Source organism: Balaenoptera borealis (assembly GCF_965194805.1).
Source record: "Balaenoptera borealis genome assembly, chromosome: 15".
NCBI classification, from domain to species: Eukaryota; Metazoa; Chordata; class Mammalia; order Artiodactyla; family Balaenopteridae; genus Balaenoptera; species Balaenoptera borealis.
In genome coordinates, this window is record NC_138871.1 from 2130752 (window position 1) to 2149086 (window position 18335).

General features: G+C 48.5%; 1 protein-coding gene across 5 annotated transcripts in view; it reads right to left on the reverse strand.

Annotated features, from left to right (window-relative positions):
* Positions 1 to 2231: 2231 nt before the first annotated feature.
* Positions 2232 to 18335, reverse strand: part of NCK2 (NCK adaptor protein 2) — a 139407-nt gene continuing 123303 nt past the window's right edge. For 4 of the 5 annotated variants that reach the window (XM_082357468.1, XM_082357465.1, XM_082357466.1 and 1 more), the window contains one exon: positions 2236 to 3767. In XM_082357468.1, the coding sequence (XP_082213594.1) occupies positions 3573 to 3767 (195 nt within the window). In that variant the 3' untranslated portion in view covers positions 2236 to 3572. Of the gene's footprint in view, positions 3768 to 18335 lie in introns of all 5 variants that reach the window. The other variant, XM_082357469.1, reaches the window with a different exon arrangement.

The window sequence follows — 18335 nt, forward strand, 5'->3', positions numbered from 1 at the left end:
GAGAGGTGACTTCCAGGGATACGGGCTTGTCAGCTACCCAAGTGAGGATGCGGTCAAGCGTGGCGTTGGGGCTGCAGCTCCAGGAGGGGGAGTTGGCTGGAGCAGCACCTCTTCAAACGCTGGACGAGGCTGAGCTCTAAGAGAGGCGGCGGGTTAGCTCTAAGACCGCAGGGTGAGGACCACGCTCCCTGAGGGCCTCCTGGGGCCAGAGCTCTGGGTGGGGCCCCTGAGGAAGCCCGCGGGGAGCGAGGGCAGCGTCACGCGGGTCACGCGACACACGGAGGCCTGGCTGGCGTCCCCTGTGGTCGTGGCCACATCATACGCTCCTGTCCAGGGCGCCACCCCAGCCGACCCCGCACAACCCTCAATACAGAGGTGGAAGCAGCCCTACTGACTTGTGCGCAAACACTCAGAAAGGCTGGATAATTTGCTTGAAGTCACGGGGCCAAGAAGGATGACCCAGCACTCCCACCGGAGTGGCCACGTCTGGACAGGGGAGGCTGTTTCTGGGGACAGCAGAGGGCACCCGGGCCAGGTGTTAGAGCGGAAATGATGTTAATTACATGAATCATACGCTCAGAGATGAATAATGCTGGATTCTAGTGAGCAAATGGCCAAAACTAGACCTGTGTTTATTGAAAAGTAGCATTTTAAAAGAATACTTTTAAGCTTTTTTATCCTCTCAGTTCTGAACTTTGATCTTGAGAAATTATTCTGGCATTCTGGCGCTGGGCGGTAGAAATGGTGAGAAAAAGTAGATTATAAACCAGTAAGTACATAGAAACCAAAGACAAAACTGTAAGGCACCAAAAATGCTTTGTTTGGAAATGTCAGAGTTTCAGGAGATACAAAGATTCTAATTTACAATTTAAGACTTTAATTGGTGAGGCACTTTGGAAGAGAAGATGGAGTTTTAGCTCCTAGAAACAGGATTTAATGGCATTTGGCAAAAGCCACTTGTGAAGAGCCTGGTAGTTCCAGACTGTAATGCACAGGCTGTGAATGGAAAATGAAGGCACATTTGATGCAAACAAATGAGTAAAGACGACCTCATTGTCCCCTGCTGTCTGTGCAAAGAGGCAAGGGAACAGCAAAACCAGATTTGTCCAGGCAATCTCTGGCCAGGCAGGAAGGTGATGGCACAAGTGCCACCTGGACAGAGCGTCGGTGGTCCACACTCCAAACCACACGGGTACCCTACCTGGCACCCCCTCCCCCGCACCCACTCTATCGACAGGCTCATACTGGGACGACCAGTTCACCCTCCGCTGGCCCCCCTGGTGCTAGGACGTCCCGGAGTGCAGAACCTCAGAGATACGAATCCTGATCGAGCCCACGCAGCTGGAGACTCCTACACGGTCGTTTGAGATTAAAAATAACTGTCATTGACAACTATAAGCCTTAAAGAAGTTCCTGAAGCCAAAACGTGTGTCTGTAGCGTGCCCTTTAATTGTTTCTTCCTGAACTGCTGTGTAAATCAGCGTTTCTGCTGTCCAGGCACTCACCGTGTAGAGGGATTCCCGCGTGATGTCAACGTGGTACACACAGCAGGCAGATCAGAGAGTCGGGAGGAAGTGGGATTTCCATGACAACGTCCAGAACCCACCTGTTTTGGCTAAGGTGATGGTCTGCCTCACTAACCTGGAGCTCTATTCTTATGTAACTAGGTGCCCCCAACCTCAGGTCCCAGACACCAGACGTCTAATTTCAAAGGCAACAACTAAAGATACAACGGACTCACAGAGAACAGGAATGGTAGATTCAGTGCAAACTCTCTCACCACATACCTTACTTCTCCTGGAAGCCTCCCCGGCCGCTGTTGGGAGGGCGTGGCCCCGAAGCCAGAGTCCTGGGCTTGTCACATGCCCCACGAGGCACCGGCCATGCCCCGTGCGATCACCTGTGCCTCACCTTCTCCATCTGTGTGATGGGGACGATCCCAGGACCGCCTCGAGGAGCTGGGACGAGGATGCCATGTCCGGCCCAGAGGGAGCGCTGAGCACATGTCAGCTGTGATCAGCCATGGGGGCACCAAGGCCGTGCCCTGTGGCTCTGTATTCCCGGTGCCCAGTGCCCTTGGGGGCTCGACAAAGGCTTTCCCGAGCGCACGGAAGGCAGGCGGGACGGAAGGCAGGCGGGACAGGGGAGAGGAAAGCTGGAGGGGGGAGAGGAAAGCTGGAGGGGGGAGGGCTAGCTGACAACAGTTTGGTGAAATATTTTTAACAGATAATTTCCAAAGAGTAAAGGTAAGATCAAGCTTGAGATTCTGGTTTCTCTTGGAGTCGCTCTAATTAAAATTTATTATTTCAAGATACAAAAATGCGGCGGTAGAAAAAGAAAACACACAAGTAATAAATTTGTTAGAACACCTCTCCAGAAATGCTCTCCTTCGGGCACTGAGCATTTCAGGAAAGGCTGCAGGGGCTCCTGCCCCATCGCTGAGTCCGCGCTTTGCCACAGACGAACACACACAGAGTCGTGTCATAACACGTTTTATTACAATATCCAACAAACTGAGTATGCAAGTTTAGGAGGTCTCAAGACCCCTTCCTCAGCTGTAGGAATGTGCCATCTCAAGAGTGTATATTTAAACTATAAAGGAGTTCAAATGTAAAGAAAAAAGAAAATGCAATTTCTTCATAAACATTCTGTGTCTCCTACTACCAATCACATATCCTTTTGTAAACCCTGAAAAATTTCCCTGTAAAGCAAATTTTATATATATATATATATATATATATATATATATATATATATATATATATATATATATATATATACAGTGTGTGTGTGTGTGAAGTGTTGGTCGCTCCCCTTTCCCAAAGATCAGCTGTTTTCCTTAATCATCTGTATTAGTGTCAACAAATGGCTATAGATACATATTACTTTGAGAATTAAATATATCATTGTGAAATTGAAACGAGCCAAAGGGCAACAGGAAAAAGCACTATGCAGATGGCACATCTTGGGGGAACATTTCCGAAACCTCTGTCTTTCTGAGTCTCCGGACTGACTTTCCAGGACTTCTTTTCTTTATTGCAAGTGCAGCCCCAAAGGCACTGGACAGCTTCTCCCCTCCCGTCTCACCCGGTGGTTCCAGTATTGCTACGCGTGCCCGGGGTCACCCCCGGAGAGTCTGGGAGCTGTGTGAACGCAAATGACACAGATCCAGGGATGCCGGGACCAGGACAGGTGGTCCCTGGGCAGGTGCCACCCAGGGCCCGGCCCCGCTGTCACGTGCGCTGTGGCTCATGGAAGTAAGGGCAGCTCCGGTGCATCCAAACCGCGCCCGACGTCTTTAAAGGGGGGGGTTTGCTGGCACGAGCGATTTGAACAGACTAAGGCTGGCTCCCACGGAGAAGGAATAAAGTGAGTCGACTCGCCCCCTTCCACCTCCCCGTCACTAAAACCGTCCAGGAGGGCCTGGGACGGCAAAGGAGGGCGGATGGCAAACGACCCGACCCGGACAGAAAGGGAAACCAGCTGGAGAGAGCAAGGACGGGACGGCCGCCAGGAGCGGGCGTGCAGGAGAGGCCGGGCCGGGGCGCCTTTCCGGGGCGCGTCCCCTGGGCTCACTGCAGTGCCCGGACGAGGTAGAGCTTCTCCCCGCGCTCGCTGGTGAAGATGGGGGCCTTGTGGTAGTGTGCCACCAGCTCATCCATGGTGTGGAAGCGCCGCTGCCCGATGCAGTAGACGTCGTCCACCAGCTGCACCTTGAAATGCTTGTTCTTCCCTGATGCTTTGAGAGACACGGAGAAGTCACTGGGCTGCAGGGGAGAGAGAACACCAGTTACCACCCGGTCCTGGGCCACGAGCCGTGAGCAGGGCCGGGGGCGGGGCACCGGGCTCTGCATCCACACCCGGGGGGGCGGGGGGGGGGGCGGCCCCTGATCTTCGCGATGACCCGGAGGCCGGCTGAGATGCCCATGTTCTGCAGTGAAGAAAATGGACGCTTTGCTTAGTAGGGTTTCGGTGCTAAATGTATGTCGTTACTTGAAAACTGGAGACTCGTTATGGAATGGACGGCACCAGTGTTAACTGGTGTTAAATGTTCATCTCCCCGAGCTATTTCTTGAATTTGTAAAAAGTGATTTCTATACAGGCAGCAGCTAGAAGTTTCACTTTCTCTGACTTCTACCACTATTAGAAGTTCACCCAACAGCATGGTGCTGGCACAAAAACAGACACATAGGTCTATGGAACAGAATAGAGAGCCCCAAAATAAACCCACACACCTATGGTCAATTAATCTACAACAAAGGAAGCAAGAATATACAATGGAGAAAAGATAGTCTCTTCATTAAGTGGTGCTGGGAAAGTTGGACAGCCACTTGTAAAGAATGAAATTAGAACATTCTCTAACATCATATTCAAAAATAAACTCAAAATGGATTAAAGACCTAAATGTAAGACTGGAATCCATAAAACTCCTAGAGGAAAACATAGGCAGAACACTCTGACATAAATTGTAGCAATATTTTTTTGGATCTGTCTCCTAAAGCAAAGGAAATAAAAGCAAAAATAAACAAATGGGACCTCATTAAACTTAAAAGCTTTTGCACAGCAAAGGAAAAGAAACCATCGACAAAATGAAAAGACAACCTACTGTGAGAAAATATTTGCAAATGATGTGACCAATAAGGGGTTATTTATATATATCCAACATATATAAACAGTTCATACAACTCAATATCAAAAAACAAACGACCCAATTAAAAAAATGGGCAGACGAACAGAATAGACATTTTCCAGAGAGGAAATGAAGGTGCCAACAGGCACATGAGAAGATGCTCAACATCGTTAATCATCAGGGAAATGCAAATCAGAACCACAAGGAGATATGACCTCACACCTGTCAGAATGACTGTCATCAAGAAGAACACAAATAACAAATGTTGGGAGAGAGTGTGGAGAAAAGGAAACGCTCTTACACTGTTGGTGGGAATGTAAATTGGTGCAGCCACTGTGGAGAACAGTACCGAGGTTTCTCAAAACACTAAAAATAGAACTGCCATATGACCCAGCAATTCCACTGCTGGGTATATATCCAAAAAAAACAAAAAACCCAAAATGCTAATTCAAAAAGATACATGCAGCCCAACGTTTCTTAGCAGCATTATTTACAATTGCCAAGGTGCAGAAGCAACCCAAGTGTCCGTCAACAGATAAATGTATAAAAAAGATGTGGTACATATATACAATGGAATACTACTCATTCATAAAAAAGAATGAAATTTTGTCATTTGCAGCAACATGGATGGACTTGGAGGGCATTATGCTACGTGAAGAAGTCAGGCAGAGAAAGACAAATACTGTATGATATCACTTACATGTGGAATCTAAGAAATACAACAAACTAGCGAACATAAAAAAGAAGCTGACTCACAGATATAGGGAACAAACTAGTGGTTACCAGTGGGGAGAGGGAAGCGGGGAGGGGCAATATAGCGGTAGGGGATTAAGAGGTATAAACTTTAGGTATAAAATAAGCTACAAGGATATATTGTACAACAAGGGGAATATAGCCAGTATTTTATAATAACTGTAAATGGAGTATAACCTTTAAAAATGGTGAATGACTACATTGCACACCTGTAACTTACAGAATATCGTACATCAACTATATTTCAATTTAAAAAATTTAAATTTTTCTAATTCTAAGCTATTTAAAAATAAATATTTTAAGAGCAGTGGAAAATTCTGGTTGCATTTTAACATGGTTCATAGTATCCCAGAGGCGGCTATACTATGGTTCACATACAGATTTTATTGAGAAATGTTTAAATTTGTGATTATGTCAGTGCCCTACGTATATGTGAATGTATTATATTTTAGAAAGATGTTATTACTTTTATTAAAATTAGTCTTTCATCTCATTTATTGAAAAATATGTAGGGTAAGACATTGAATGAGGAATATTCTTTGGGGAAAAAAAGTATTGCTGAATTGGATAAACAACTGGACTCACACGAGACAGGCCACGCCCTGGATGCGTGCGCATGAGAGCACAGCATGTACGCTCTACATGGGTTTCTGCTCTCTTGGAAGTGGCCATCCAGTGGGGAAAACAGATAAAGAAGGAGCTGGTATATAGGTGCAAACTGTGCTGAGTTCTGCAGAGAGAAAGGAGAGAGTACTGAGGTGGCGCAGGGCATTTAAACTCGGGGCGGGAGGTCAGGAAAGGCCTCCACAGAAACCGGACCTGGGCGCGAGAGGCGCGCTGGTGGGTGAGCGCTGGGGAGGGGAGGGGGGACGTCGGTGAAGAAAGGGAGAGGGTCCTGCCTCTCCGGAGGCACTAAGTGGCCGGCGCGGCTGAAGGAGAGGAGGACGGACACTGGCCTCCCTCAGTGGCCTCAGAATAAAACCCAACCACCCACCACGGCCCGCCAGGGCTGTGTCACCTGTCCCTGCTTCCCCAGATCCGACCAATGAAACAGAAGGATGCCCTTCCCAACCCCAGTCCCATTTTCACTCCTGTTCATGTGGTTTCTGAGCCAGCCTTTGTCCCCCTCCTTGGTCGACCATTCCCGTAGGTCTCAGCTCACAAGCTGACCACCCTGGAGAAGCCTCCCCATGCAAACCGGATAAGCTCTGCCCCACTTGGCTACTGTCCAACAGAAAGCGTCCTGACACACCAGGCCCCGTAGGGCCGTGTCTAATTCACGGCTGTGTTCCGCAGGGAGCCCTATGGATGGTGGGAGCCGGATAATCCAGGTCTAAACTGAATTCCTAGACCAGGCTGCCTCCTTTCTCCAAACCCAGGAACTTACTGCTGGTGACCACCCACCAGCCCGGCCCCTGCTTCGTGTCCCTCCCAACAGGGCAAAACCAGCAAGCACCCCGCCCCCGTCCTCTGGCTTTTACGCTGACTTTGCAAACATTTGATTTAAGGTGTACAAATCTTGCAAAACAAGAGATCACTCCATATAAACGAATGACAACTCAGGGAAATGGGGGTCTGAGAAAATCCAACTGTGGGGCGGGCTGCCACCTGTCACAGCTGTCGGCAGAAACGCATCTCAGAGACAGATGGATTTATAGTTTGTATTTGTGTGTCCCTTTGCCCCAAACCGACCAAATAAAAACAAATCTTTAAGGGAAAAAACTCATCTTATCCCCATACTAAACCCAGGGCTTGACGACTTGGAGGAAACCCAGGAAGAGACAGGAAGTTTTATCTCTGATTAGGCCTTGGGCTATGTATTATTTTCAGAATCATGGCCATTAGAGGATTAGGGGCCCAGAGCAGGTGGGAAAGGAGACACAGAACTTGAAAATTATTTCCCCAACTTGATCTCTTAGAAATGAATCACCATGGGGTGAAGATCTTCTGAGCCAGCCCAGGAGGGCGACTGGGGATGGGGCGAAGGGGCCTTGGATGGCCCCTCAAAAAGAATGAATCATCACGAACGCTGATGTCACAGATGACCCTGTCAACCAGCGAAACAGCACAGAAGGACATTCTAAGTGATCATCTGCGCAATTCTCAAATCACTACTATTTTCATGAAACTGAACACGATGGATGCGAGCTGGCCTCAGTGTTTTCAGTATTCCCACCCAAGTTGGATGTTGTATATGGTTTTGAAAATAGAACAAACTAAAACAGGTACCGCCCGACAGGTGCTCTGCACCGGATGGCCCGGAGCATCGGCCCCGGGGCCACTGTCACACGGTGATCAGTCCTGGCGGGTGAAGGAGAAGCTCCGTGGGCAGTCACCACGCCCCTGGGTCCAGCAGCACATACACACTAGGGACCGCTCAGCCCTCTCCTGGGGCTTCAGGTTTTTGTGAAGTCATATTTAGTTTCAAGCATCTGTTAATTTCTATAAGCATATACATTCTGTGCTGTAAGTCTGTGCCTTCAGATAAAGATAGAAGGCGACTTCAGTTTTATAGTTTAACACAAGCCGGGCACTGAGCTAGTTTTAGAGATACTTTAATCAATTCATAGACAAAGTGGCATCGTACGGAGGGAGTAGGTGAGTCAGTCAGAGTCGGTATGTGATAGGCTCAATTTTAATTAAGCCCCGTGATCAACAGATGACTCTGAATTTGCTTTTAATTTAAGCTCCTTAATTTAACATCATGGTGTGTCATGTGTATATGCGCATTACAGCAGTAAAACCAATGCAGCAGAGAAAGTAATTTTTAATCTCTGAGTAGAAACCTTGAAGTTAAGGACGTAGAATGAACTAAATTTATGTCAAGCAGGGCTGCTGAACCTTTGGGGAAATCTCAATTCAGCATGAGTACATTTTCCAATCTATGTACTAAAATGCACTGTTACGTGTTACCACTGAATTCTAAACGAAGCCTGAAGATGAACTGGACCAGTGGTTCTCAAACTGAGCTCCCAAGACCGCACCATAAGCATCTCCTGGGAATCTGTCAGGTGAAAAATTGAATTCTCAGGAACCCCTGAATCCGCAGCTCTGGGGCGGGGCCCAGCCATCTGTGTTTCATGAGCCCTCCCGGGGATCCTGATGCAGTTTGAGAAATGCTGAGCCAAACCACCAGAAGTGTTTTCAAATGCTCAGAGCCACGAGGACACGACAGGAATGCGATTTACGGGCTAAGTAGCCTCTCGAGGGAGGCAGCTCTACGGCCAAGCTCACCCCGAGGCAGCGGACGCCCTTCAGACTCTGTCCTGAGAAGTCAGGCCCTGCTCTAGACAGTCCCTGTGGGGAAGCCCCCTGAAGGGACAGCAGGGACTCTCTTCCCTTCACCCCGAGCCGGTCCCCTGGATCTGACGGAGACGCGGCTGCTCCAGACCCAGAACGAACCTGCCCCGCACGACCCCTGAGAACTCGGCCCCGTCGGCCTTGTACACGAGGGCTGTGATCCTTCCAGGCTCAGCTCCCAAACAGCCTCCGGGGAGTTGAGGGGAGTCAAGCGAGGAAGGACGGAGCCACACTCGCCTGCACTGGCAGGGGGTGCCGGCGGGAGGGCTCAGCGATGCTCCAACGCTAAGCTTGTCACAGAACCTTGACAGGTGTCTGCTGGCCTGTCTGCATTGAGCAAGAGGACCGAGACCCACCAGCCCAGCATCTGCGGCGCGAATGATCTGGAGACGCAGGTCCACACGAAGGAGCGCTGTGCGCTTCCCATGCTGGGTACAGGGTGAGTCCCTCATCCAGAGCCAACAAGCCACGGTCATTTCCGAGGTAGGGAGAGAGCTGGACCGGGAACCCCTCCCAGTGGTGGGAGCTCGAGCCAGAACTGCTGCGGGCCTGGATACAGGGTCTCTGCGTCATCGAGAAGCTGAAGACACGCTTTGTCCAGGACCCGGCTGTTTCACCCCAGGACGTGCTCGGGTTCAGAGGAGCGTGTGTACAGGCGCAGCAGGGGACAGGGTCATGAATGTCTGAGCAGGACCACTCATGCTGGCCCCAGGTGCCGACATGCCTCAGGTCCACCACAGGAGTCGATAAACACAGGAGGGGACACTTCATCACACAACAAAATGAATGCGTCAGCACGGACTGAACGATCTCACAAAGTGTGGACAAAAGAAGAAAGTAAGAACAGAACAGCCACAGTGCGATACCAATGGTACAACCCAGAAGCAGACAGAACCAAAACACACAAACGTAGGTCTAAAACGGTAAAGAAAACGACCAGCTCAGAATGAAAGGGAGCAGTGATCTCTGGTAGGAGGTGTGGTGCAAGCAGGAAGCACACACAGGTATGGGAGTAGCTTCCAGAGGGCCAGCAACGTCCTACCTCTTGACCTTGACCTGGGCCCTATTTTTCAACCTTCCTGACCTGGGTTCAACAAGTACTTTTTTTTTTTTTAATTTATTAATTTATTTATTTTTGGCTGTGTTGGGTCTTCGTTTCTGTGCAAGGGCTTTCTCTAGTTGCGGCGAGTGGGGGCCACTCTTCATCGCAGTGTGCGGGCCTGTCACCATTGCGGCCTCTCCTGTTGCGGAACACAGGCTCCAGACGTGCAGGCTCAGTAGTTGTGGCTCACGGGCCCAGTTGCTCCGCGGCATGTGGGATCTTCCCAGACCAGGGCTCGAACCCATGTCCCCTGCATTGGCAGGCAGATTCTCAACTGCTGCGCCACCAGGGAAGCCCCTCAACAAGTACTTTTCAAATGAAATTTTTTGGGTATTATGTGTCACAATGAAAGATGTCCTAAAGGTGCAGAACTTGAAGCTGGAAGACCAGGCTCGGCCACTAGTGAGTCACGGGGCAGGGGCACATCTCTCTTCAAACACAGCTCCACTCTCCTGTCCACCCCCCACCCCGACGTCCCCTCTTTGGGGACACCAATTACATGTATGTTAAACCTCTCACTTGGTCCTGTAAATCTTAGTTCTGTTTACGACAACAGAATACCGTAAACTGGGTGGTTTAAAAATGACAGAAGTGTATTCCTCATGGTTCGGGAGGCTGGAAGTCCAAGGTGAAGTAGCCAGGAGATTCAGTGTCTGGTGAATACCTGCTTCCTGGTTCACAGCCAGCCATCCTCTCACTGTGTCCTCATGTGGCAGAGGGGCCAGGGAGCTCTCTGGGGTCTCTTTTATAAGGGCACTAATCCCATTCATGAGGGCTCCCTCCCAATCCCATCATATTGGGGATCAGGCTTCAGCCTATGAATTTAACAAGGTGGGAAGTTGGGGGGGAAGGACAACATGCAAACATTCGATCTGTAGCAAAATCTCTACGCTCTTTTCTGTATTTTCTGTCCTTTTATTTTTTTGCATGTGTATCCTAACATCTCTCTTCCTCTGAGCTATCTTCCTATTTACTAATCCTTTCTTCAGCTGCGTTTAATCTGCTGTAAACCCACCAAGTCCTTAGTTTCAATTACTGTATTTTTTAGTCCTAGGATTCTCACTTGATTCTCCCTTATTACTTCTAATTCTCTGCTCAGATTGATCTTGCTGAGTTTCTTGAACCTATTCATCCATATACCTGAAAGACTGCATTTCAAAACTCAAAATCTGGACTTCCTTGGTGGCACAGTGGTTAAGAATCCGCCTGCCAATGCAGGGGACATGGGTTCGAGCCCTGGTCCAGGAAGATCCCACATGCTGCAGAGCAACTGAACCCATGTGCCTCAACTATTGAGTCTCCATGCTGCAACTACTGAAGCCTGCGCATCTAGAGCCTGTGCTCTGCAACAAGAGAAGCCACTGCAATGAGAAGCCCACACACTGCAATGAAGAGTAGCCCCCGCTCAACACAACTAGAGAAAGCCTGTGCGCAGCAACGAAGACCCAATGCAGCCAAAAATAGAAATAAATAAATAATTTATAAATAAATAAAAACTCGAAATCTGTGGGTCTGTTCTAATGTCTTTTTTTTATCCCCCCTTTGATTTTGGTCATCCAGTTTTGTCTCCTGGTAATTTTTCTTTGAATGCTGCATATAGTGTATAAAAAAAAAATCAAAGAGACACCCTGAGGTTCTCAATGGTGTTACTGCCCTCCGAGAGGGTTTGCTTTGCTTCCGCACCCGGGGTGGGCAGGGCACCTTAGTTCAATGAGGGATGTAAAGTAACTGATTACAGTCTGGTGTTATTCCCAGTTTGCGTTTGATCCCAGTGTATAGACTTTTGGGGGCCCTGCCCCCTCAGTGTGCCTGACCTCCCATTTCTGCCCCCCAGCACCATAGGACTACTGAAGGTCTACTTCTCTGCTGCTTTGTGTTTGTCTCAATGTTTCGTCCAGCTTTTCTAGCTGTCTTCAGCAGAAGCACTGGTCTGCAAGAAACCAGTCCACCATGAGCAGATGGTCACGTGACATGGGCAGGCGGTGACCCATCCAGGCCCCAGTTCTCCACCACAATCGTGCTGCTGAGAAGCAGGAGAGCTGAGTCACTGGCTCCGTTACCAGGCTGCCTGCTCTCCTATTTTGGCTCCTTTACTTACTGGCTTTGAGACCTTGGGCAAGTTTCCCAACAGTTCTTCAGTTTTTGTAACCACGGAACAGAGATAACTCCTGAAACTGGGAAGAGACTGGGGCAGTTGGATAAACTATAGTAATGTCAGAAGCACAACGTCTTTGGGGAGGTATTAAGCAAAACTGTCACCTAGTGCCCCTTCTTTAAGTTCCTTCTATGAAGCTTTATAAAGCCATCAGCATCTCGTCGATTTTTTAAAATGTCTTTCAGTTAAAGTCTCCAGAGAACATACTTTCCACACCACTTACAAGAGGCCTACATCCTATCACAGAAGCACTACACCGCACTGCACCTTGATCAGTCATCAGTGCTTGTTTACATGTCTCTCCTACGAGGCTCTAAGCTTTCTGAGGGAGAGGCTCCTTCTTTCTTATTTTTATATATTTGGGAGAAAAAACTGGGCCTGATACATAATAAGCACTCAACAGATGGTCGCTGAGCTAACTGGCCCAGGAGTGACTAAGGCTGTACAGACCCCTACATCTGCCACCTGGTACCTCTGAGGTCTCCTCCTGGGTTTCAGCAGAAGGAAAGGAACATCGCTGACATGAAAGCCACCTGTCTGTTCTCTCTTTAAACACAAAGGGCAAAGCACGATCTCCTGAACTTTAATTTTCAGTTCCTTTTGTCTCCTATCTTATTATGGTCCTGTTTTCTACCTGGGCTACTCGTACTATTTGTCTACCGCTGTGTAACAAATCTCCCCCAAACCCAGTGGCTTAAATAACAATTTATAATTGGGAATTTGGGAGTACCTTAAACCTTGACTGACCTGGAGCCACCAAGCTCCATCAGGCTGTCGTGAAGACATGGGCTGAGGCTGCGGTCATCTGAAGGCCCAGCTGGGGAAGCAGGTCCACATACAAGGTGGTCCGCTCACATGAGCCGCTCAGAGGCCTCCGTCCCTGGTCTTGCAGCCTCCATAGTGCTGCCTCAGCACCTCCACAATGCGGCGGCCGGCTCCCCACATATCAAGCGATCCCAGACGCAGCAAAGCCACGTGCATTTACAATCCAGTCCCCGGAGTCGCCCACCACCTCTCCTACCACATTCTGTTCATCAGATGTGAGTTATCAAGTGACACCCTGCTGATGGGGAGGCCGTCACCTCCACCCTTTGAAGGGAGGGTTATCAGATGATTTGTGGACATCTTTTTAAGCCACCACGGGACCGCAACTTGTTAAAGCTGCCTTGGGCTGGACTAAAACATAGACTGGGTCCTGTACCTGTTTCCAGTTTTAGAACTAGCTTCCGTCCTCCCTTCAGTCCTATCTTCCTGCTTCTTCCCACTGCCCAAACTTCCCCATGGTTCCCTTTCTCGTTATTTGGTATAATTTCTCTTTGCAGAATACTGTGCTAACTTTTCAAATTCAATTTGAACATCACATCACTTCTTGTTCTCTCCTTCCCTCGACTATTCTTCAAAGGATTGACTTTTCTATTCTCACAGTTTTTGAACCTGGGGTTCTGAAGAATTATCTGTTAGTTTAAGTCATTCACTCACCTGACATTTTAGGAAGTCATTTTCCAAGGGGAATGTGAGGACAGCTGATAGACTGACAAAAAATCACCCTCTCTCAGGGCTTTTATTATTATCACTATTTTTTTTTAGGTTTTAGGTCCCTATTTGAATATAATCCCTCTAAGTACTAGAACCTGATTGAACTCCACGTCTCCACACTGGGATCACAGTAGGTGCTCAATAAGTGCACTGACAGGTGAATCTCCAATTTGGAGCATCTCTTCCACTATTCGTTCCTTCAGGTAATTCTTACATCTTACCTCTTTGCAATTTCTGCTCACAACAACTTTTAGAAAGGAAAACCAAATTATACCCTCTTTGATACTATTTCTACAGCTTCACTAGCTTGATCCATTGTTTCAAACACTTGCTGAAAAGCACCTTTGCATTTTTATAAAGTTGACGCCCGGGTCAAATGTTTCTCTCCTTTACTCAAGATTTAATCACGATTTTCTCATCACCAGTATTAAAAAAAAAAAAAAAAAAAGGAGCACTGAGAACAGCCCATAATATCCTTTGCTTCATTCTCCATCCCCAATAGCCTAGGTATTGATATGATTTTTTTCTAAGCATGTGGCTGTGAAGAAATAATAGAGGAAGCAGGGACCTTGCTCCCAGGCCCTCCTGAGTCTTTTTTTTTTTTTTTTTAAATAAATTTATTTATTTATTTTTGGCTGTGTTGGGTCTTCATCTCTGTGGAGGGCTTTCTCCAGTTGCGGTGAGCAGGGGCCACTCTTCATTGTGGTGCACGGGCCTCTCACTGTCGCGGCCTCTCTTGTTGCGGAGCACAGGCTCCAGACGCGCAGGCTCAGTAGTTGTGGCTCACGGGCCCAACTGCTCTGTGGCATGTGGGATCTTCCCAGACCAGGGCTCGAACCCGTGTCCCTGCATTGGCAGGCAGATTCTTAACCACTGTGCCACCAGGGAAGCCCCCTCCTGAGTCTTTAATAACCTTAAAATGTCCACGTATCTTTCACTTCAGATTTTAGGGCAAGATGAGAATAGAAGTGCCCCTGGTGTGGTCTACTGAGCCTCCCAGGTGGGCGCTGGGTGGATTTCTGGTCATGCTGGTCTTCAAGCACCAACAACTGATACAAATATTTAACGCTCTCTCTGCCCCCAAAGAGGGGTCACCTTGTCGGTTTCTTATCAAAAGCTGTATCATTCTTTCCCCCTTGTCTGGTACATGGAAATTCTTCTCTCTTTTTTGCTTCTTTAAGGAAAGTATTCTTTTGTCCAGAGAAGTAGTTCCTTTGCCAAAGAAACCTGAGAGCCAGTGGGCTGAAGGCAGATTGTACTCCGCTGATCAATACTCTCCCGGTTCTAATCTCAGAAAAGTGGCCTTCCAGGTCCATCACCCATTAGATCACCGCCACCCCCAGCCGTCCAGCAGAGCCTTTTTAAATCAAAATTGACTCCCTCTCTATACAGGAGCTCTACTCTTTGTGTTTACATCAGTTTACCTTCTAACTGGCATTTTCTATTCTCCTATAAACGTGTCTCTGAAATATTTACTCTGTAGGCCTAAAGCCAATCCCACAGGTGACATGATCAAATATTATGGCTCTCATTAGCTTCTGAAATAAACTTGTTTACACAAGTGAAGAGAAATCGACCAGCAACCACAGTACGGCCCTCAAAGTCCATCTACCTAATCTTTCAACGGAAGTGTTTACGGTCCATTTGTAAGTTAGTATGTGCATGTGTGATTATCCCTCTCTGCGTCCCCAGATGCATTTCCTAAAGTTAATGGGAACACCTCAGAGGACAGACTTTTAGAATACTGCCCTTGTCATTCTCTGTCTTTTGGCCATGCCATGCCTGGAGTGACTTATCAATAATAAATGGTATTATATATTTACACATATCAATTGACAGCTTGTGGCATAAGTACAGACAGGGAATCAATTTTGATTACAAGAAGGCTATACCGGGACTTCCCTGGTGGTCCAGTGGTTAAGACTCCACGCTTCCAATGCAGGGGGCGCAAGCTCAATCCCTGGTCAGGGAACTAAGATCCCACATGCTGCGTGGCATGGCCAAAAAATAAGAAACTAAAATAAAAATAAAAGAAGGCTCTACTGGACGACTAGGGAGGGTGATCTAACAGAATGATAAAACAGCTTTCTGTGTTACAAGCTCCGTGGGGCGACTCTTTTATTTCTCTGTGCTGCTCTTGCCGTGCTACTGAGGCCACGTTTAGGAACTGCTTGGTAACAGCGCCGTGAGAAACACTCACAAATAGGCCAAAAGCGCAGCTGAGACTGAAAGGCTCTGTGCTGATGTAAACCGGAACCACAGTAAGGCACCACTTTGCACCTATGAGGCTGGTGATTATGAAAAAACAAAAAACCAGAACAACAATTGTTGGCAAGGATGTGTAAAAACTGGAACCTTATGCACAGCTGGTGAAAGGTAAAGTGGTGCAGCCGCAGTGGAAAACATACTGCGGTTCCTCAAACAATTCACCAACGAATCACCATTTGCTCCAAAAACTCTGCTGGGTATAGACCTTCAAGCACTGAAGGCGGGACTTGAACAGACACTTGCACACCCGTGTTCACAGCGGCATTATTCACGGTAGCCAAAAGGTGGAAGCAACCCACGTGTCCTTTGACAGATGATGGATAAACAAAGCGTGGTCCATCCATACAATGGAGTATCATTCAGCTTTAAAGAAGGAAGGACATTCTGACCCAGGCTACAGCATGGATGAACCTTGAGGACATTATGCTGAGTGAAGTAAGCCAGACACAAAAGCACAGATACTGCATGATTCCACTTATACGAGGTACTTAGTCAAATTCATAGAGACAGAGAGTAGAAAGCAGCCTGGGGCTCGGGGAGGGGATGGGGAGTTATCATTTAATGGGGACAGAGTTCCAGCGAGGGAAACGGAAAAGCTCTGGGGAAGGATGGTGGTAACGCTTGCACAGCAATGTGAATACGCTTAACGTCGCTGAACTTGCACTTGAAAATGATTAAAATGGTCAACTTTTATGTTATATATATTTTGCCACAATAACAAACATTTTTTTAAAAAGCTGATGTGCTAAAAACTGGTGAAATTCCGGTGGAAACCTTATAATCTGGACAGAGGAAACCAAAGTAGCAGGATGCGTGAGGACACGTGCTCTCCTGCCTTGGAAGTTACTGCAGGAATTGGCAGGGGGGTCCTGGCAGAAGGGATGCTGAGAGGAGGGGCCTCGGCGGGGGTACAAAGGAGCCCATCATTTCCTTCAGATCACCCTCGACACGGCTCAGACCCGGCTCCTGAACCAAAAAGGGTTGCCCCCCCTCTGGCCTGGGGTCAGGCAACAATCATCCCTGAACTTGACGTTTTTCTATCTCCACCTCCTCGAAATGCAACAGGGACTCTGCCTGGCTCTGGCTGGCACACCCACCGGGCCTCCTGAGTATCTGAATATCGGGAGTGTTAGTGAGATGCCTCAGACACCATCTCTGCTGGGCAAGTACGTTCCTCGCCCGCATCTTGAGACCAAAACCTAAGTGCTTCTTGTAGAATTTCTTCTGCAAGTCGCCAAGGAACTGTTTCCAAAGGACACGCGGTGAAGACCCCTGGCAGCAGGGAGAGAAGAGGCGGGCGTGCCTGCCTCCAAGAAAGAAATGCTCAGCAAGCGCCGAGCAGAGCCGAAGGCAAACGTTCCTCCCTCTGTCCAGGCTTCTCACCTCGCTTCACAAGGTGCTTCCCCTTCACCAGGGGAAGAAACCACAACCCGGGCAGAAAACACCCGCCGGAAGGGCCCACGTGCGCCTGCTGGGGCGGTAGCCCCCCGCCCCTCACTCCAGGTCTGTCTGTGCGTGTGTGCTGTTAAAAACAACAGGTTCAGTTCAAAGAAACCCTAACAATTTCAACCATTTCCTCTCATTGCTAATAGAGCGCAGTGACCATCAGACTATAAGCCTTTCACCTCTTCTGTAAACCAAAGGGGGCCCTCGGTCTAGAAGACAAGCCTATTCAGGGTTATTTCTACAGTTGTTTCTTTCCAGCTGTAGCTAAAAGTAAAGACTGAAAGGTCTACACGTTGCATCCATACACACCTTTCTAATACATTAAGTGCCAAAAACTTATTATATTTGATCCAGTTTTTTTAAAATTTCCACTACAGCTTTTTAATATTTGGGGGCAGTGCATGGTGTGTCATCCTGTTGGCCCTTGACTCCTAGCTCCGCGTGGGACTCCAGGAAATGTTCTCCACATTCACGTGTGGAGATCGATTGTCCAGAGCGTGCGTGTGGACAGTCCCTATTCCTAACAGGGACTAGCGATTTTACGTGACAGCAATATAAATGTTTACATCAAGGGAGCTAATGATCTGAGGGACTGTTATGGAAACACTTCTGAATACTATCATGGATGAATTATTTACTTTGACACAGTTTTCTTTTCTAGCTTGAAAGAGTGGTTTTTCAGTTGCCAGTGGTTTACTGGACGACCATCTCTCTCCCCATTACACTTGCAGGCCTGAGGAGAGGGCGTCTGGACCCTCTGGCGGCAGCAGTCATGAGCCAGAGGCCACCGGGTCCGACCCAAGCTCACGAGTGCGTCAGCAGGAGCCCAGGGGGCAGCAGGCACAGAGGAAGGGTTGGGCATCCCCCTGCTGCGGCCCCTGCCGGGTCCCCGTCACCCTGAACCCACACGCACGTTCTGGACAATCGACCTCCACACGTGAACGTGGAGAACACTTCCTGGAGTCCCATGTGGCACAAGGCGTCAAGGGCCAGCAGGACGACACACCATGCACTCTGCGTGCGGAGCTGGCCGTGATGGGGCTGGCACAGCCGTTACGCCTGTGAGCACAGGATCCGCCGTGGGACCCAGGAGCGCGCCCGCAGGGAGGTTTCCCAGAAGCCGAGGTGGCGGAACGAGGCGTGAA